Below are 21,878 nucleotides of genomic sequence, written 5' to 3'. Positions count from 1 at the left end.
TATATTATGATTATTTTTCAATTAACTTTTCTGTTTTAATATAAAAGACAGAATATCTAATTGTGTCTGTAGATTGGGACCAGTGGCAAATATTTTAAAACTGTTATTTTCTTGTGACCTTTTGTTGTGGATTTTTAAATTTATATTTTAGCTTTGAACTGAGATGTAATGTTGAACTGACCCCAGGAAAAGTAACCATCCAAATACACACATAAGAAAAGAAAAAAGGAAAAAAATGTTGTAAAATCTCCAGGTTGAAGAGTTCATTTGCAAAAGCAGATAACTAAAATTAAAATTCAAAACAATTTTTAATTATTATTTACACCAGGTGAAATCAGTCAAACCAAAGTTGAGTGGCTTTGACCAAGCAGATGAGACGTAACAAAACAGACGTAGCTCAAAAAAATAAAGCTTTATTGAAAACAACACTATGCAAAGAATAATTCAAAAGCATCAGCTCATCTTTTTCAAAATGGCATTTATCTGCTTTTGCAAATGAACTCTTCAGATTTAAAATCAACTTTTAAAATGAGACAGTAGTCCTCACAGGATGTGTTTTTTTTGTGCCTTACAGTGTTGAATTTGGTTTATTATACGGAGCGCTCAGGTGACGTCATCAGACATTATATACAGCCTCATTAACTCGGGTTACATCCATGTGAGTTGTTTGATCCAGGAACCTCCTGAGGACCTGACCTGTGATCAGTCTCCAGGTGTCCCCGCCCCCCCGCCCCCCTCTCACCCTTATCTCCGGCCTGTCTCCCCGCTCCTCATTAACATAATTATGCAGCTGCTCCCCGGGAGGTGAAGACAAACACGACGCGCCTCCTGGGAGCCAGAGAGCTCAGGTGAGGAACCAGCAGAGCCGGGTGAGGCGCGAACATGATGAGGCCGAGCACGACTCCTCTGGTGCCGCTGCTGCCGCTGCTGCTGCTGCTGTTGTGTCTTCTGGGTGTGTGTGATCTCTCTTCACACGTGGAGGAGATGAAGACCCAGGAGCGGCTCTTCCTCGGCTCGCTCGGCCTCTCGGGGCCGCCGCGGCCCGCAGGGGGGAGCGGCCGCCCGCAGCAGCAGCAGCAGCGACGCCAGGTCCCCTCCGCGCTCTGGAGGATGTTCCGCAGGTCGGAGCACATGCAGGCCAAGGAGAGCGACCCCTGCACGGTGGCAGAGTACGGAGTCCGCGGCAACATCATCAGATATGTGCAAGACCAAGGTACCAGTCAGCAGAGCCGTTGCTAGGAATTCTGGGGCCCCTGTAATTATACTAAAGTGGGCCCCTGCCCCCTGACTTTTCCACTTTTTTTCTTAGACTATGTATGTATTATCATTTTTTATTTAGCCTACTTTGTTTTGATGCTAAAGCAGCATGAGTATTAGTCAGGGTCCTTTGTGGGCCCTACTGGGCACTGGGAACCTAGAATTATCATCACCTTTCTCCCCTATACAACGGTCCTGCCAGTCAGTCAGTTCGTGATAATGATGGTAATTGATTTAAAGAGCCAATGTTCTCTTTAGCTCAGCAATTAGATATGTTCAGGTGAAATATAATGATGTGTTTTATTTTGAAAAGTTGTGTTTGGACCTGAAATAGGCTACTGAACTGAACTTGAAGAAAACAGTGATTGATAATAATTTTCATTCATTTTCTACAATATAACATGATTTGTGTAAGATTATGTTTTACATTAACAATTTAGAAGTAAGTAAGTAGTGTAAGTAAGTGGATACGTTTTTAGTTGACCTCCTCAGACAGTTGACTTGTATTGCATTGATATTTATTTCCAATTGCATTTTCAGTGCAAATAGCAAATTTCTATAACTTTAGGTTTAACAATTATGAACTGAAACTGTGACCGGCCCTGTCCTGGTTGTGGATTTGTACTATAGACTCATTGTCTATAGTACAATATAGACAAGTTTAGGAAAAAAGCAGGTTTAACTATGAGAATAATTTGTTTTTAAAAAGTTGTGAAAAAATCTTTATGTACGTCTGAGAGACTGTCCACTATTATGCAGCAACAGTGCAGTTTTGTTTTGTTTTTTAGAGTGAAAATATCAAATAGTGATAAGAAATCAATGAAACTCTTATGCAAGTGCAACCACAGAGAGTTAAATGGTTATAATTCTTCATCATTCAGGTTCAGGTCAGTCTCCCACTTGTTTAGAATAAAACCTAAACCTCTCGAAACACTGCCATCCCTGTTCCTAAAGTCTGATCTGTGTTGCTGACGCTGTGCTGCAGGCCGGCTGCTGTCTGGGTGGAGCAGCAGCTGCCACATCTGTCTGGAGAAGCAGCTGTTCTTCAACATGTCCGTCCTGCAGCCTGTGGAGCTGCTGTCTCTGGCTCAGCTGGAAGTCAAGCTCCACTGGAAACCGTTCAGGTCCTCGGAGCTGCTGCAGGGGCCCCGGGCCCTCAGCGTGTCTCTGTACAGAGTGATCCGAGCCACGCTGAGAGGAGCCGACCCCGAGGCCAACCGCCGGCTCCTGCTGTCCCAGTCGGTGCAGATGCAGCCCGAGCCCGCCTTGCTCACCCTGGACCTCACGCAGCTGGCGGAGAACTGGCGCAAACCGGGGCGTAACTACGGTTTGGTGATGGAGCTGCTTCCTCTCAGCGCAGAACCGGAGGAGCTTCTTCCCTTCCACCCGGGGAACTCGCTCCCGCTGGAGCCGGCCTTCGCCCTGCCGCTGATCCAGGCCTCGCTGGTGGCCGTGTCCCTCAACCCGCACCAGTGTCGCTCCAGACAGAGGAGGAGCGCCGTCCACCTCCCCGTCACGCCCTCCAACGTGTGCAAGGCCCGGCGCCTCTACATCGACTTCAAAGACGTGGGCTGGCAGGACTGGATCATCGCCCCGCAGGTATGGATGTCACGATTACTTATTTTCACAATTAATCGCGGTATTCAACGCCACAATTAATTAATCGTAAAGATTCCTCAATACCGTCACTTTCCAAAATAGATTATGTTGGAAACATGAAGGCAGATGTGCACCAAAGTAAATGTAAGAAATACCGAGGCCATTGTGTAGGGGAGAAAGGTGATGATAATTCTAGGGGCCCAGCACCCAGTAGGGCCCACAAAAAACCCCAGTAGTCTAATCTTTGTTTCTGCATAAGACCCTGACTAATACTCACAGTAATGCTGCATTAGCATAAAAACAAAGTAGGCTAAATAAAAAATGATATTACATATGTATAGTCTAAGAATATTAAATATTATTAGAAATTAAAAATAAGTGGAAAAGTCAAGGGGTAGGGGCCCACTTTAGTATTCTTTCAGGGGGCCCAGAATTCCTAGCAACGGCCCTGAGAAATACTGGTCCATTTACAACGTAACATACAAGTGGTAGGAATTTGAATGTTAGTGTGTCATTTGTGATTAAAAAAACATCAACAAACAATTAAAATAAACTTAAACATTTGGTATAGATGACAATTAATGATTGAATATTTAAACACTTCCCCTGGAGGATTAATAATTGGTTATATATTAACAGTAACAGTAGCTACTTCAAATATTTAGTGTAAATAATTACGGTTAATGTAATTATATTTTGACTGTATTTGATTTTACACTTTCTTATGTTGTGAAATTAATTAATGCATTATATATAGTGATTATTTCTCTTGACAATAATCGTACAAAGAAAATCTATAATGGTGACGTCCCTACCCGCAGGGCTACATGGCCAACTACTGCCACGGCGAGTGCCCCTTCCCCCTCAGCGAAAGCCTGAACGGCACCAACCACGCCATCCTGCAGACCCTGGTCCACTCCCTGGACCCGCACGGGACGCCCCAGCCCTGCTGCGTCCCCATCCGCCTCTCGCCCATCTCCATGCTCTACTACGACAACAACGACAACGTGGTGCTGCGACATTACCAGGACATGGTGGTGGACGAGTGCGGCTGTCGATGAAATTTGACTTTTCTCATCAACTCATTAACTTGTTGTGGTTTTTCTGTCACTTCACTGTCACTGCAGTTTGAAGAATAAGTTACATTATGTTTTCAATGTCAAGTCAAGTCTTTGTCGTCCGTGGTTTTAAAGAATCTAAGATTAATGAGTTTGTTCTCAGGGAAGTTTTGATAGATTTTTGTTAATAAAAATGACAAAACACACTGGAGGGTTGGTGTATTTTTCAGCAGCTGTCAGTCGTTTGCCCATTGAGGTTTTGCTATTGCTACATAGATAATGTTGGCATCTATAGCTGTTTACTTTTAGAGTTAATTCATTTTCCCCTTTGTCATATCCAGAGGTGCTGGCTAGCCCCAGTGCATCGCAATACTGAGGATAGCTACATTGTTTTACTCAGAAGTCGTAATCATCATAAATAATTAGTCTTTATCATTTTGTTTTTATTAGTCATTTAATTCTCTGTGTTATAAAAGAGTCAAAAACACAAAGATATAAAAATTTGTAGCCTAATAAAAATCAATGAATCGTCCCATCTGGGAAGCTAAAGGCGGAGAGTGTTCAGCTTCAATAAATGACTAATTTTCTGTCAGATGACTCATTAATTAATCAGCTCTTCAATTCTTTATTGCAGCCTGAAGGCAAAACTCACATTGTAGATGCTTATTTAAAATAACAATATATTGTCTTTACAACAGAGCAGCACACAATTTGCTGCTCTATTTTCTTCATTTGTGGATATTTATATAAAGGTTAAAACAAACCTTGGCTTCAGTAAAACGGAAACCTTGACTAGAACAAAGTTGAGTCTCTTTCAGCTTCACCTCAGTTTCCCTGTGATTTAAATGTTTCTCTGACAGAGACCAGCTCCTCTTTTATCTGCTTCATAAGAAATGAACTCTCTTATCTCACCTTCCTGCATGATAACACTCCCACCCCCCAACATGCCTCTCCCCCTCCCTCTCCCTCTCCCTCTTCCTCTCCGAGCCAGACCAGACCACTGGGGTTGCCGTGGCGACGGCTGGTCGCCACAGCAACCAGGAGGAGGCTGACAGGTTGTAGTAATTAGCGAGGGAGTTTTGGGGTGTGAAGACACAGAGAGGGAGAGACCCGGCAGCGAGCAGAGTTTGGTTTGTTTTTTGGCTCACTGAACGTTCCCCTGTGGGTCCAAGGTAATGTTGAATGGAAAAACATGTCGCAGCAAGTTTTTTTTTTATTTTAAAGGTTCCCACAAATCTGTGTCTTTATTTCCCAGGTGGTGAGATCATTATGGGATGTTCTTCTCATACAGCATTCATAAAACTTCGTAAAACACCATTCACCACCACAGAGTTGTTTTCAAGGCAAATGCAGAGACTGCTTGCTGAAAAACTGCCCCCGACGAGAACGCGCATCAGCGGTTTTGCATGAATTTACCTCTAAACAACTCCATCTCGTAATGTTCTGTTATTATCTCATAGCGTGGTGAATGTGCAGGCCACAACTTGTCCACCAGAGCGTTTTGGAGTTGTTGGATTGTGTATTTGATGAGTTTGATGAGGGAAACCAAGAAATCCCGTTAGCCTCCATAGCGTAGCTCTGAGCAGCACGGCTCTGCTCCGCTGTTGTAAAAATAGCTTGCACCAACAATTAAAGGTAACAAACCTACTGCTATGACTATAGGGATTATGGCAATGGGCCAATTTGCCAAAATGCTTAACTATCCCTTTAAGATTTTCCTCAAATGTTCAATTTAAAGACCCCCTCCCATGAAAATCGTGTTTTTCGTGCTTTTCACATGTTCCTGTGGCATTTTTCTTGTGTTAGAGCACATATCAGCAGAAAAGGAAGTGCAAAATTCCATTTCTGAGTTTTTCTGCCTTCAAGTTGCTGTGAACCAATGGCAGACGCGTGGGGTGCGAGGGGGTGGCTGGGCAGGTGCAGAGCAGCGCAGTCTCCGCCCACCCTCCAGAGGTGCATTGCTAATGAGCTGGTTTTGAAATGACCAAAAAGGGTCGCGGGAGGGGGACTTTAAATTAAATGCGAACACTAACAATTTCCCATTGACCAGGTGCCCCAACATTTTCATCCCTCGTCCCACATCACACATATTGAGATGGTGTCCTGCATGTTGATTAGCTGCAAACAGGCTCAAGGCTTGTTTGCATTTTTTAATTAGCTCCAATTTTCTCACTCTTAATGGCCATGCAGGAGCCCAGTTAAACGCCGCTGTAGTGTAGGCGGAAGAATGGACGAACACCGGAGCCTTTAAAGAGCCATTTACTTGATCGGAAAATATACGATAACAGTACCTACTGTTTCTATAACTTTGTGGCATGTAGACTACTTATCTCGATTCTCTGACTCAAACAGTGCCCCCTAGTGGTGCAAAGTAGCAACACTGTAAATTAAAAACACAACAGCCGACTGAGGGAGGCGTGGGCCATTGGCACGGATTTAGGATTGGGAGGCTGTATGGCCGTTTGGTTATTATGTTGCCTGGGTCAAAAAGAGTTTATTATTGGGCCTGGCCTCTGTCTGTCTTTGTAGATGGGAGACCGGTGGCTGTCGTATCTTAGCCTAATGTCTGGCTCGGCAGCTGTCGCTCTGGTTTCCTTTGGTTTGGTCTCAATTATGAAAGAAACACATGGCACAGGCAAATACAGGCAAATAGACACAACAGGAATGTGTAAAGTCTCTTCTCTGTTGCAACATGGCTCTACATCAGTGGTTCCCAACCCTTTTTTGGTTCATGACCCCATTTTGACATCACAAATTTCTGGCGACCCCGACAGCCGTCAATCAAGATGCACAAGCTCAGATATTTTTATATGCTGCATTTTGTTTGAACTCGATTTATATTTGAGAAAGTGTAAGTATTGCATAGTTGTTTAAGATTGTGTGTGGTGTTTTTAATCATAATTTAAAAAGATAAAATAACGATTAGTTTTTTTTATCTATTAGGCCTACTAGATATTTCAGGCGACCCCATTTGAATTCCAGGCGACCCCATGTGGGGTCCCGACCCCAAGGTTGAAAAACACTGCTCTACATGTTAAGGACCTGGATAAAGAGACAGCAGCCAAGCTGGTAGACGGGGAACCTGCCACCACCTCCCGTTACTGAAGGAGGCACACCGGCGGAGGGCTCAGCACATCCAACTGTATAGGTCAGTTGATAATGCCTTTGACTTTAGATGGGGAGGCTGAGGTTTGAATCCCAGTCATGTCCACATATGTTGTAGTATGTTGTAAGGGTCAACAGGAGTAGTGAACCGAAATTTGACACAGAAGACGAATAATAAAAAGAAGAAACCACGCAGGATAACAATTCAACAACTTCATGGATAAAGAGGTCAGTGCTTTGGAGGAGCGTTGGCCCCGTGGCACTAATTACATTCACATTTGCAGAGTTTCTGTTGAATTTCTGCTGTTTCTGCGGTTCACTGACCGGTGCCACGACCACAGAGCAGATGATATCTGACACAGCAGATAATAGCTTGGCTTTGTCTCTCCCTCTCCTCCCAAATGAGCGCAGTCAATGAGAAATGAATAATCAATACCAGTTCAGATGAGGCCTTTAGAGCCGGAATGACTCAGCCATCCTCACATCATGTGGCTTCCTCCCCCCCGCCCTTCTCGCTGTCTTTCTGTCTCCAGTCCCTCTCTCCTTGTCCAGTTAATGCTAACGCGTACAGTTGTATCTTTGAGAAAACAGCTTGAAACTGACCGACCTTGACTTCAAGCCTTTATCATTCAGTGTGAGTGTTTGACTACATGTTTCTGGGTCTGATTCTTAATCTTTCGGGCAATTACTTTGGCTTTTATTAGCCTAAAAAACATTCATTGTGTGAGGTCAAAATTCAAACCTTCTATTGTTGTTTGCATTTGTTGCTGAATGTTGGACCTTTCATGTGATCATGAACACAAACTCTTATATATAAAAATCATAATAACATTAGAAGAACAACCCTCTACATGTAGAGTCCATCCCTGCACAGCTTGATGGAGAAAGTGACAGACAGAAACTAACTATAGTGATTCATCCCTCTGAACAGGATGTGTTTTATTTTTTTAATAAGAGCAAAATAACGAGGTTGAAGTATAACATGGCATTTAATATGAAAAAAAACAACCTGTAAATGACAGTGAACAGAAACATTTACTCAACATGCAGTTTTTTTAATTAATAATTACATGTGTCTAGGATTTTATTTTTACATTACCTCCGAGCAAGAATATTGTAATATTGTAAAAAAAAAAAAAAAAAAATGACACTAGGTCTTAAATACATTTTCATATTCAAATGCTTGTAAAATTGTTCTTGACTGGTGGATGTGGCAGAACAGAGGATGAAGTTGAGTTGCTTTTATTTTCAGTAAAAGGATCTGAGGAAATGTTCTTTCTTATTCTCATCGCAACCAGCAGGGGGCACTGTGGCCTCAGCTCAAAGTCCAGAGCCCACTGGTTTCGTGTGTGTGTGTGTGTGTGTGTGTGTGTGTGTGTGTGTGTGTGTGTGTGTGTGTGTGTGTGTGTGTGAATACTCTCAGCATGAGGTAGCTGGTTAGCAATGGGTAGGTGCTGAGCTGACCACTGCAGAGACCATCAGCAGTGAATCTTAGCGAGGATTTAAGTGTGTGAGTGTGTGTGTCTGTGTGTGTGTGTCAGGCTCAAAGGAACTTGTTTTTGTTTTATTAGTTAAAAACTCAAAACACAGTCGAACCTAGCTATTATTGGTTCTAATGAAGCATGAAAACAGGATTTGAACCTGTTTAATATTCAGACTAAGTAGAAACACTTTTATCACTTTATTCACTTTATCCATTTATTTGTGCAAAAACTAAAAGTACAGATGGAGCCTTCGATGTAAAAGTAACAAGTCATAACAAAACATAACCTTTTAACATTTCAATATACACTCACTGGCCACTTTATTAGGTACATCTCTCAGCCCTCTTGTTAATGCAAACATCCAATGAGCCAATCACATGGAAGCAGCATTACATGGTAGGCTACAGCCGAGATGCTGCTGAAGTTAGAATTGATTATCAGAAGAACGGGGAAGAGAGAGGTGATTTAAGTGACTTTGAACATGGTCTGGTTGTTGGTGCCAGATGGGCTGGTATGAGTGTTTCAGAAACTGCAGATCCACTGGGATTTACACACACACACACACACACACACATGCACATACACAATCCCCCCCCCCCATCCCCCCCCGGTTTTTGACCGTGCGTTTTCAGTGGTAGCTCCTAAACTATGGAATGAGCTACTAATTTTTTACTTTATCTGATCTTCTTAGTGTTTTTATATGCTTTTAATTTACTATATATTAACTTTAACTTTATTTGTTTTACTGTTTGTGTATCTGTTGTGCAGCACTTTGATAACCTTGTTGTTTTTAAAACGTGCTATATAAATAAAAGTGGATTGGATTGGATGCACACAACCATCTCTAGGATTTAACAGACAACAGTCTGAAAAAGAAAAAGAGAAAAAAAATGAGCATCTGGACCGAGATGCCTTATGGTCAAAGGAGAATGGGCACATTTGAAACAGTATATTTGGATGTTGTATTTGGCATAAACAGCAATAAAAAACCATAGATCCATCATCGCATCATACTTCAGGCCTCTTAGCACCAACTAAGCATGATTTAAACACCACAGCCAACCTGTACTAAGTGGCCGGTGAGTCTATAGTCTGGTCACATTTAAAAACTCACAGAAAATACACCAAAAACAAAAGAGAGAGAAGACACACTGCTGATTTAAACAGCAAACAATATTCACAATAAGCACTAATGTCTTATTTTCCTGGGAAGACAGACTTAAAACTGTTATTAAATGGAGTCTCAGGTGGTTATTGCTGAGATAATTCATTAGTTACCTAATGAGTGGCAACATTAGAATTGATCAAATCCCAAAACGCCAATAACAGAATATTTTGCTGTGTAAAAGGTGTTGCAGCCTCCTACAGCTGCGACTATGATGTCACCACATCCTCCAGTAAGCAGCTTTAATATGAGCAGACGATCAGAGGAGCAGCAAAGATGACAGTGAAGCACTCATTCTCGCTCAAACACACACACACGCACACACGCACACACACACACACACACACACACACACTCATCGTTCCATTGACCTCCACAGTGAGGACTATAATATACCGTCTGATACGACAAGTGCTCTGACTAATGTTCTGTCAGCACACACACTCACACACACACTCACAGAGGCAGACAGACTTCTTGGCTTCTGCGTTCCTAATCCTTTTACAGTGTGTGTCACACTGACACACATTTGGCACACGCGCACACACACACACACACACACACACACACTGTCACCTAATCAATGGTAATGGAATCACTGTGTTTGGTGCCTCGTGACACAAGCCAGTGCGTCATTAACATGCTAACCTACACTTTGGGCCGCGCACGTACACATGTTTGCATGTCGGAGCATGAATGTACAGTCAACAGCAGCACTCAACCAGATGTTACACAGTAGATAATGTTGTCACCGTGCCATGAAAATCCCCACAAGATCAGGTAGAGGAGGGGGAGGTGGGGGTTGATTCATGATGTTTAAAGCCCCACAAATGCAGTTTTTCACTGTTTAATCAACTAATGAGAAAAATTATTCCCAACTCTGCAGGTCTACAGAGCATTTTAGCCTCTTTTAACTCAAAGTTTTGATTTTAGGTCACGTTTATTTGCTGCAAATCTCAGGGAGCTGATTAGAAATTACTAGAAATAGCTGGTATAAGGGTTTTTTTTTGTGTTTTTTTTAGATGTGGATAATAATGCTGATTAAAAAAAGAGGCGATTGACTTGTTTTACACTGCCACCTGATTTCTCTTTATACACTACTACACAGATGCAGATGCAGGCATCACATTTCATCCTCAGGTCCGTGCTCCCATCAGCCTTGAAGCCTCCATGCGATCAATGATCGAGTGTTCTTAAAACTTATTTCGGGGCTGAAGCTCACTCTTTTATCCCTAAGTGCAGTATTACCCACTCTATTTAAGTAGCGCCATACTGGACAGGTGTGTTTGTAGTGTCTTCGCTCTGAAAGACATCACAGCGCGATGGAGGGGGTGGACAATTAGCGCGTTCACCTCGATCTTGTGTTTACATCAATGCGGATCGCCACCAGAGCCGATAGATACCGACGTCTACTGCAGAGTCAATTGATCCTTGTGTGAAATCCAATTGTACCATGTTATGATTAAAGCTGGATGTTGGCAGGTTTTATTTATTTATTTATTTTTAGAAAACAGTGGAAAAAGAGCTTACGACTTAAAATAGATAAAGCAGATCAAATAAAGAATTATGTTTCTCTGTTAGACTGTTAACACGATAACTTTAGGGGATAATTCAATCATTTGAGATTAGGAAGAGGAAGAACAGGGTGGGAAATAATAGATAAAATTGACTTTATTGTGAAGACTTTGGCACTTAGAGACAGGAAATGGATCACCATGGGAAGCAGTTCATAGGTTTAAGGTCCTTCCAATTAAAGGAAACTTCCCCCAGAGCCAAGACACTGATGGCGCATGGGGCATCTTCATGGGGGGACTTCTGATTGTAGGTGGCTGAGGTGGTGAAGGGATGGAGGGTGGAGGTGGGTTACAAAATCTTCACAGTTATTACTGAATGACAATAAAAAGAGAGAAACCTTTAAAGGTCGGTGCGTCAGGTAATGATTGGATGAAAGACAGGAAACGAGCTGGTGGAGTTCAGATACCTACGAGGCACATGCACATGGACACAGTCTTCCTGATTGAGTCACAAAGATACATTAGTGTCCGATAATTTTTCCTGCCCAAAATGTGCTTCGAGCTTCAAGGTAATAGATTTGTTGAAGTGCAGCAGTATAAGTTTACAGTGGTAGTGATATTGATGGCTTTGTGTGGGAAGTCACAGGTTTGAAAGCGTTGTTTTTTCTTTCTTTTTGTTTTAGTCTTTTAGTCGCAGCGTGTTTATTTTCTGCAGTGTGACCTCTGATCTCCGAGGAAAATGGAAAACACAGGCAGCAGGATGTTGTTGTGAGCAGGTTTTGATCAAACTGGTTCAGGATCAGTGATTTCTCAAAACAGTTTCCAACCACATCTCCATCATTGTTGGATAGGTATATTAGTACAATATGCATTAATGTCATGGAGTCACCTCATTGGAAAGTAGTTTATACATTTATGGTGGATTCATGCTAACAGTGAAGAAGAGTTATTATGACTTATCCAAAATCACATTTGAATGTATAATAAATAAATGTATGCTGATCAGATCAGATCAGATTAAATCTGTGTTGGTTACAACACGTTATTAGTAACGTTCTGTTATTATCTCAAAGCGTGGTGAATGTGCAGGTCACAACTTGTCCACCAGAGCCTTTTGGAGTTGTTGGATTGTGTATTTGATGAGTTTGATGAGGGAAACCAAGAAATCCCATTAGCCTCCGTAGCGTAGCTCTGAGCAGCTTGCGGCTCTGCTCCACTGTTCTAAAAATAGCTTGCATCGACAATTAAAGGTAACGAACCTACTGCTAAAACTCTAGGGGTTATGGCAATGGGCCAATTTGCCAAAATGTTGAACTATCCCTTTAATGCAATGGCCCTGTGTCATGTGTATAAATCCAACATGTGCAGTGGTGTCCAGAAGTTGAGCAACACTTTCCCAATGGGTATCCACTGTTATGGGTTGTGTGTGTGTGTGTGTGTGTGTGTGTGTGTGTGTGTGTGTGTGTGTGTGTGTGTGTGTGTGTGTGTGTGTGTGTGTGTGTGTGTGTGTGTGTGTGTGTGTGTGTGTGTGTGTGTGTGTGTGTGTGTGTGTGTGTGTGTGTGTGTGTGTGTGTGCATATACTATAAAGGACTGACAACATTATATCTGGTAATTTAATATACTGTGGGTGGTCAGTGTATATTCTCCTGAGTGTAATGAGTGTGACATGTTGTGTATTTGTTGCACCAACACAGTTGAACGGGATCACAGGATAAGAAAGAGATTTTTTTTTTTTATTGCACTATCTTTAATAGTTTTCTCCATTCCTCAGTAAAAGTTGCCCCCAGCAGCTTTGTGAATGAGTCTTAAGAGGAAAAACTCTCGGCTCCAAACTTTTTCAGTGCCATTTAGAAGAACTCCTGGTGGTAAAATAAAATACTCTGTGAATACGGCCCCTGGATGTCAGCGTGAGTTGTGGCCGGCGGTGTCCTGTAATGAGGTGACAGCAGGTTCCACCAACACACATTTTAACACCGCGCCTCAACACACACACATAGACACACACACACACACACAGCGGACAGAGGTGACACCATTACCCCTGACCCCTTCAGCCTGCATCTGTGTGTGTGTCCAGGTGTGTGTGCATGTGAGCGCTCACAGTGGGAGGGGCTGTGGTAGTTGGAGTTTTTAATTAAAACCTCACCGTGTCACACCGGGACAGTTCAAGGCATTCACATTCATTTTTTACACAGATATGATTTTAATGAGCGTCGGACGTCAGTGTCAGATATTAAGACACATCAACGTCTCGTGGCCAATGACCCTCTGCAGGTTAAGGTGCCATAATTACCAAGAACTGTTTTTTTCTTTAGTGAAGTAACACACAGTAATGTAGCTGCAGTTTCCGATCAGTGGGGGGAAAAACAACAAACTTGTCTGGCTCTTTAAATCTGTGGAGACAAATTTTTATTTCAAATGTTTTCTGACTCTAATCGCTACCGGAACAAGGCGAGAAAGTAAAAATCACACCCCATGTGTGACTCTGAACAGGACTGAAATCACTGTGATCAGCACATGGAAATATTAAAAATCACAAACTCCCCCGGAGGAATTAAATCCCGTCTGAACGAGGCTTTAGTCTGTCTGAGTCTGAGGTGAGTTGCTGCCAGGAAAGCCTCTCAGATCTACACACACAGCAGCACCAACCTGGGCCAGAGAGACAACAGATATCGAAGATGGGAAGACCTATATATAGATCTGATAGTGGATGAACTTTGTGTGTGCGTAGATGTGTATGTGCTATGGTGAACTCACTGCCTCACTTTTTTCCCCCTCTGGGATTCTCAGTCCAGCAACCAGTCAGATTTACAGCATATTGATTAAATTAGCATTTGTTCCACAACCTGAATATTAACTCATCCAATGCACACACTCACACACACACTCTCTCTCACACAAACACACACACACACACACACACACACACACTGGGTCAAGAAGTGATTAATTTCTCCTCAGAAAAAGAAAATTGACTCTACAGAAAAAAAAAACTCTCTGTCATAAGGCCCGAGGTGCGTCTGGTTTGCAGGTCAGTGAAAAATGGCAGCAGGCGATGATCACCTGTCTGCTCCCCCGAGGAGAGCAATGTTTTCTTTTTTTTCTTACCCTTTTATTTCTCAGGGGAATATTGACAAAGCTGCCATACAGACACCACATATATGCAGGAGGTCTGTCCAGGCGTATATTATATATACACACATATAGTATATTATACACAAATACAAAATGACTGCTTCTGAAATCCGCTCCCACACACAGAGAGAGACCGGAGCTCAGTGACCTTCCAGTCTTTTGTCAGCAATTAGAAAAATTTTCCACCCAATTTACGTGTCATAAAAATGCAACCAATTAGCCAGAGAAAACAACAAACAACAACCCAGCCCTGCTTTGTTCTGATGGTGACCTTTAGTTCTTCTTCCCCCTCACACACAACAACAACAGGCACTCCTGTGGAGAAAATGCCATCGTCGATGTATATATGATGTTCTTTTTTTTCTCCAGCACGTTGTCAGATGCAGCCGTATGTGTGATAGCAACATGAAATGAATCTGATTCTGTGCAGATGAACAGGTTTTGTACTGACAGAGCTGAAAACAACAAGTAGAAGAAAGAAGAAGCTACTTTGTTTCAGTAGCTACAGACTAATAGTTTATAGTTTCACATGATCATAAACAGAGTAACCACACTGAATCATAAATTACAGGAAAAGTATTTCTTTTTCCGTCAAAGTTAATGCGATTATCACAAGTTAAACCCAATTTATTGTAATGCCACAATTAGTTTTTGACACATGATTAACACAGGTTGTATCGTCCTTTGGCTCAACCCATAGTTTGAATGAGTTGGTAGAAATCAGCTGCAGTCACCAGGTAAATCATGTCTACGAACAGTTACCTCTCGAATGAAGCCGCCATATTATTATTTTAGCACATGTTCTCATGGAAAATGCAGTGAAGCATTCAAACAGACTCTGAAAGAGATAATTGTCATTGTTTTGTTGAATGTATATAAAGTTAAATTTGCATATAACTTTGTGATTAATCATGATTAACTATGGACATTCATGCCATTAATTGTGATTAAGCATTCAAATGACATTGCAAATATCCCCAAAATTTGACAATTTATGAGCCACAGCATTGCAAATATTAAAGCTGCTTTTTACCCTTAATGTATTTATGATATGAATACTGATGACTTAATACACCATGAGTAAGTATCATTTCAATCAGAAGGGACTTGTCTGTGTGAACAAGAGAGCAGTAAAGAGATATGAGAGTCTTTGGCCTGACTGGATGTAAAGACTGGAGAATAATAATAATATGACAGGGACAATGTGATTGGCTGGTTGTGATCATGGTGAGATCTGATTGGTTGCCGAACACTTGAAGTCAAATGATTACAAGGAGTGGGTGTGATACTATATGCAACCTGTAATGCACCTTGTATAATACTGTACCTAACATTTAACCTGTATACCTAACTATTCACCTATACACCTCTGAAATCTACTTAAAACTTAGTTACTTCTATAATTAAAAACAATCTCATTAAAATTCATGAAATAGCTTCATACACCAGCCTGGCAGGAGACTAATGATATGCACTAATTTGGCTTTAAGGATCATTTGCTTCCTCGTTCATCCTGCTGAGTTTCTGTGGTCTTTTTTCTTCTCGCTCTGTTATCAATGTTCATTCATAAATTTCCCTCATCATCATCATCATCATCATCATCATCATCATCATCATCATCATCATCATCATCATCATCATCATCATCATCATCATCATCATCATCATCATTTATGGTCATTTAATAATTTCATCATCATAGTTGCTTTCTCATGCCGTCAAAGCTCCTCTCACTTACAAGGCTACATATCTAATGTGGTAACTGATCGACCTCCATCCAATCATTAAGTAAATACTCATATTCAGAGCTGCATTCAATTATTTTTTGTGATATTGCAAGTCCCAGTCAGGACTTTCACAATAAAAGCACCTCAGAAACAGGAACAGATTGTGATTTAGATCATGTCACAACATGATCTTTGGACTAAATTGCCCAAATTTACTGCAAAATGCTTTATAAAGAAACATGTTTTACATCGCATGTCGTCGTTTGATTCATTGTTGAAATTAAATTATCATTAGTGCAGAGACTTGAATGTCATTACAGATCTGATCGGGTGTAGCTATCATATCCCATGACTGATTGCAGACATGGCAGCATTGCTGTTGACTTTGTGCTGACTTCAGACTTTCTGTCACTTTTTGTTTGATGTTGATGGTTTAAGTCTAAACAGATCGATGCTGATATAAATTATGTGTATATTTCTTAGTCCAATGTTGATAAAGCATGTCAAAATCATAAGAAAAAATGAAATGTTTGTTCATGTAAGTGATAATGTGTTGAAAAAAAGAGATGCCAAACATTATCGGAGTAAACAGTTTTAATTGTGGTATAATAAGAAAAACAGTCAAAATAGCACTTAGACCACCCAGAGTCAATGTATTGCCATAACCCTCATTTGAACCTGTATCTATAATTAGCGTTAATGTGTGGCAAACAAAGACAAGCTGCTGTGTGATTGGCAGGGACACAATAAGGAATGAATGTATCCACATTTAGCCTACATGCTTTTTTGTCAACTGTTTCTTTTCTTTAAAGTAAAAGTCAGTCCTTGCTTTGTTAAACAAAGAAACCATCACTTTCCATCCTCCGACACAGGATGAGAGAATATAACCCTTCACTGTGGATTATATCCCAGTCACCCTGCACTCGTGTTGAGTGTAGACTGATGATTTAACTTCACTGACTGTGCTGCCGGGACTCCGACCCCGTCGAGACACTCACTTTATCCACATGCACAGCGTGTAGATAACATTTTCTCGGTTCCTTTTCTTGGATTGTCTGAATTTTCCCAAGGCAACATGAAAGTAAAGCGCTCTACCCTGACATGGGTTATCCCTATCCATCTGCTGCTCTTGGCAGATTTAAAGCAAACAATCAAACTGAACACGATTGTTTGTGAAACCTGTGAAACCACGAGCCACGGAGGCCTGGATGATTTCAGGAGAACGGCGGCGCTTCAGCCAGAGAGAGCTGAATAAATCAGATGTCTCACCTTGACTGAGATTCAAATACTCCTACACTCCTGTCTGAGCCTGTGAGTTGAATCCCCCACCACTCGTCATACTTGTATTTTAATTTAGTTTCTCCGGTTTAATCCGTTTGCTCTTTGACAAACCAGGGAGAGAAACAGCTCCCAGATGGCAGCACAGACAGACAGTCAGGTACAGTGAGAGACAAATATTAAATGATGGCCTGAGCAGAAGGAAATGTGTGTTCAGACTGGATGCAAAGCAAATTTTAGAAGCACATGAAGTCTGTGTTAAGATTCAAGGGCAGACATGTATTCGCTCTTATTTTTAATCTCAAGTGAAAGTTGAAGCTTTTCTAGACACATTATATTAATCTGCCTCATAAACGAACATAGACGAGAGGGAAAAACTGCAGGAAACTAATAGAAAGAAGCTGTCACACAGAGAGACATTTAATGTGTACATGGCTATCTAACAGCTACAGCTAATGTCAAACAATTATTGGATATTGTCTGTATGCAGCAGCTGTCAAATTCACCCAAAACATGTCAAACAGGAATCAGTGTTCAATGTGAATGTAACCTAAGGGTAACTTTAAAGGCCCCACATCTTAGTAATTGATTATAAATTATACATCATTATAAATTACACCTAAGTTTTCTGTAAATACAGTAAATGTATCAAAATGCTCAATTCATAAGGAAGTGCACACATCTTGTAGATTGAGGGACTGAGCGTTAAAACAAGCCATCCGGACATCCATACCTTTGTGATGTCATAACTATACAGCCAATGCCCACCAAGACCCACTGTCCAACCTGTTTTTATCTTTTTTTTGTTGTTTTAACTTTATCAAAATTGCAACTCCAAAGTGATCTCTGCATCGCTAAGCTAACAGGCTACAAGATGGAGGAAACGTACATATCGGATAAAGTAGCTGCTGCGAAACGACTGTTTTGATATGAATTTATACTCAACACACATCAATGAATTGCACATACTAGACATATTCATTTATCAACATGACATATGTTACACATGCAAGCAATGATAATGTTAATATAAAAGTTAGCTCCACAAGTACAAGTACCCTCACGCACTTTAGCTTAGCATAGTTAGCACACCGTTTTGTAACATGTGTCCATTAGCCTACTATACTTGTAATATTAGGAAGAAAGTCCTGCTCTCACAGTTATCAGACACTGGCTATAAACCATGTGTGTCACATGAATACAAAACACAATCACAGATACAAATTGACAAATACAAAACTCAGTCACTCCACAGTGTAAACAGGCAGAGCTTCAATCCTGACAAACTGTGTCAATACAAGGGTTTAATCAGTATTACTGATCATCCACACAGGATCATGAAAAGAGAGTCTGGATGCCGGTTTAATGTTTTCCTTTTTTCTCTCATAAGCTCAGAAAAGTGATTAATTTTCCATCCAAAATCACGACTCTCTTCCTGTATGCTGTCACCAATTCCCAAACTGAAACTCTACAGTCTCCTATGATAATTACAGTCATTTTTTGTGTTACTGATCAAATATAAATGAAGACTAAGTTCTATTGTTACAAAATGGGATTTAAATTGTTTTCTTCAGTTTGCCTGGTTCTGGAGATAACTATTGGACACATGGTCTGTTTCCCATCCATCAAGTCCTCCAACCTAAACAACCAAAGAGATGTGTGTAGGTTAGCTTTGTCCCAGTTCGGGAGCTGGATCGTTCGGAGGACACAGCTACCATGGCTACAGTGTGGAGCACGTATGGCTAATAATACGGTGTGCAAAGAATACGAAGGGAGAGGTGCAGTGTGTCCTCCTTGAACAGACAAGAGACAGCCGCATTTGTCAGAGCCTTCGCATTGGGACAGGCCTTGTCGCGTAATCAACCTTCAAATGCGTCCTCTGAAGGATGCAGCCCCTGAATGGACAACCAGCTAAAGTTTTGTTACCCTCCAATTTCCTGAAATACTGCACTTACTGGACCTGGGTTGTCATTTACACTATAGTAACTGTACAAAACTACCAATTGTTGCAACAGTCACTAAAAGAGTGGTTGTTGCTTTCTATAGGTTGAGGCATTAAAAGTACTTTGTTAGTTTAGGGCAGTAACGGTACTTGGTTAGTGTTAGAAAAAGAAGCTCTAGGTTTGTTTGTTTTTTAATTAGCTCCAGTTTTCAAAAGACAACACTGCAAGATTGGCAATTTTATAAAATCTCACTCTAACAGCTGTGAAAGTGCATACTTTACATACAGGTATGTAGTAGGAGTGTAGATGGTTTTTTGGGTCTTGTGTCTTAATGTGCATGTTATCATGAAACTGAATCTCTTCCTCCTCTTCCCTCCACCTCGTCCTCTTTCCTTTCACAGCTTTCTTCGCTGCTGTAAGATGTAACATGATGCAGTTATCACCATGGAGATCTCTCGGAGATGGACTCTCTCTGGACAATGTCAAGACTCTCAGCCGCCCTCTCTCTCTCCTCTCTCTGGCTGTAGATTTGATTCCAGGCTTGAGAGCTTGCTGAGAGCCAGAGCAGATGGACGACTCCTAAAACGCCTACACTAGAATTTCAGAAGTCAAATCCAGGGGCAAGATTTTCAACAGTATGCCTTAGAAGAAATGTGTGAATGTTAAACGACAGAGCTTTTTTCTTTTTTTTTAAACGCAAATTCAAGCTCAGCAGCTTTTGTGTTACCAATAAGACCTTTGATAGAGCAGCAGTATTTAAAACCCACAAAGAGCAGCGTGCACAATAAAGCTGCAACATTCAGCCTTTTCAAATTAATTAAACAGAAAAGCTACAGCTTATCAACGTGGACACATCCACTCAGTGTACGCATAAAGGCACAAACCAAAGAGGAACAACACAGTAAAGCTATTCCTGTTTTGTTAATGCAAGCTCGATAACACTGCGTAAGAAACACTGTGAACGTTGATATAGCTACTAAAGAAGTGCTTTATATGTATGAAGAGATGGTGGTGTAAGAACAGACACATGAATTGAAGCTTTGGGATGTTTCTCTATAAATCTATTGATGCAGCTTCAGCAAAAAATTGCATTTGTTTGAATCCTGCCGGCTTCGATGGACTGTGCCATCATATTTTAATTAGCTTAAGGGACTCAGCGGTTCATTAGCTGATAATAAGATCTGAGAGGGAAACCTGTGGACTAACAACAAACTGTCCTAACACCACAGAGTGCTGAGTGCTCACTTTTAAGAAGTTCAGCAGCTTGCTTGTATTGTTATATCTGCACTGTTTGTAGCAGGTGTGCGTATTAGCTGGTTACTGATGATAACTAAGTGGTTAGCTCGCTACAACACACAAAAGAACACTGGTCTGTTGCTCTTTAATATGAATGAATGAATAATGAAGGTGAACAAAGATTTTCCTGTGCACACACCCAAATTTAAAGACACAGCTTCAAAAATCACACACACTTAAATTGCTCTTTCTATCTCAGAGCGGTGTCAGGATGTGGTTTCTGTGCTGTCAGAGGACGTACCATTCAGGTGCTATGGGGAAAAAACTGGAGTAAACTGAGAAGCTTGGATCCAAGTCCAAGTTTTCCAGTTTAAATAACAAAATATTGTAATTACCCTTTAATGTTGAGTCCTGATAGACAGGACTGTATTTCCACTTCTTCCAAACTGTTATTTTTCGACAATGCTTTAGTAAAGTTTAGGCACAATTACAAGCATCACTGCTAAGGTTAAAGAGAAACTATGCCAGGTATTTACCTTAATTAAACAGCTTTGGAGTAATTGTGATGCTTTTACGACAGTATGAAAATATAGCCACTCTGATAGGAGGAGCTCAATGGAGAAAAAGTGACCAGACTTCCATAGTTTCCCTTTAAGCAGACTTCATTGAGTTTAGAGGACATTAGGGTTAATATAAATGTGTGGTTGAAGTTAGGGGCAAGACAACGGTCACTGTTACAAGAAACTGATGCTGACTCTTGTTAGAGGAAGGGAGGAAGAGTCAGACATCCATTTGTCCAGTCTGACAGTTCAAACAGCTGGTAAAGGGGCTTTGTCCACACAGGTTGTTTTGGAGGATTTTCTGAAATGACTGATTGCTCTTGTCTCTTCTTGGGAAGACAATGTCAGTGAAGCGATGTCCACTTAACTGCTCTTAACACGTCTTTAGTTTGGTCACTTTGGTCACTGACACATCAAACAATGACACACGAATCACATTAAAATCTGAAACAAAAAAAGAAAAAGCCTCAGACTTCACTTTCACGCAGTGCTGAGTGAAGATAGAATAATCTGCTGGTAACCATAGCAACAGTATTGATGCTTATCATCACAGTATTACCAGTTAACTGACTGGTAAAAGTTACAGAACGTGGTGGAAGAGAGTTATGAACGCAGCTTCCTTTCTTTCCTGAAGTGGCCACGGTATCAGGTAGAGACTCTCTGATGTGAGCTAGAATATATGATAATGAATTCATTGATGATGGATTTTTCTATGATTGTGCAAGTGCTATTATTTTGTGTACGTCCCTTATCTTTAGGGTTATAGGGTTAGTGGGATACTAATGCTTTTGTTACAGTCTCTCTCTCTCTCTCTCT

The 21,878-nt window shown here is 41.1% G+C and overlaps 1 protein-coding gene across 1 annotated transcript; it reads left to right on the top strand.

Moving 5' to 3' along the window:
• Positions 1-882: 882 nt before the first annotated feature.
• gdf3 (growth differentiation factor 3) lies at positions 883-3,917 on the top strand (the record flags this gene model as incomplete). Its single annotated transcript, XM_083996000.1, has 3 exons — positions 883-1,213; positions 2,243-2,856; positions 3,678-3,917. The coding sequence occupies 3 exons, from the start codon at positions 883-885 to the stop codon at positions 3,915-3,917; spliced, it is 1,185 nt and encodes a 394-aa protein (XP_083852126.1).
• Positions 3,918-21,878: the final 17,961 nt, after the last annotated feature.

The sequence above is a fragment of the Trachurus trachurus genome (assembly GCF_905171665.1).
Source record: "Trachurus trachurus genome assembly, chromosome: 21".
NCBI lineage: Eukaryota > Metazoa > Chordata > Actinopteri > Carangiformes > Carangidae > Trachurus > Trachurus trachurus.
The sequence above is the reverse complement of the archived record's forward strand: the minus strand, read 5'-3'. Positions and strand labels throughout refer to the sequence as shown.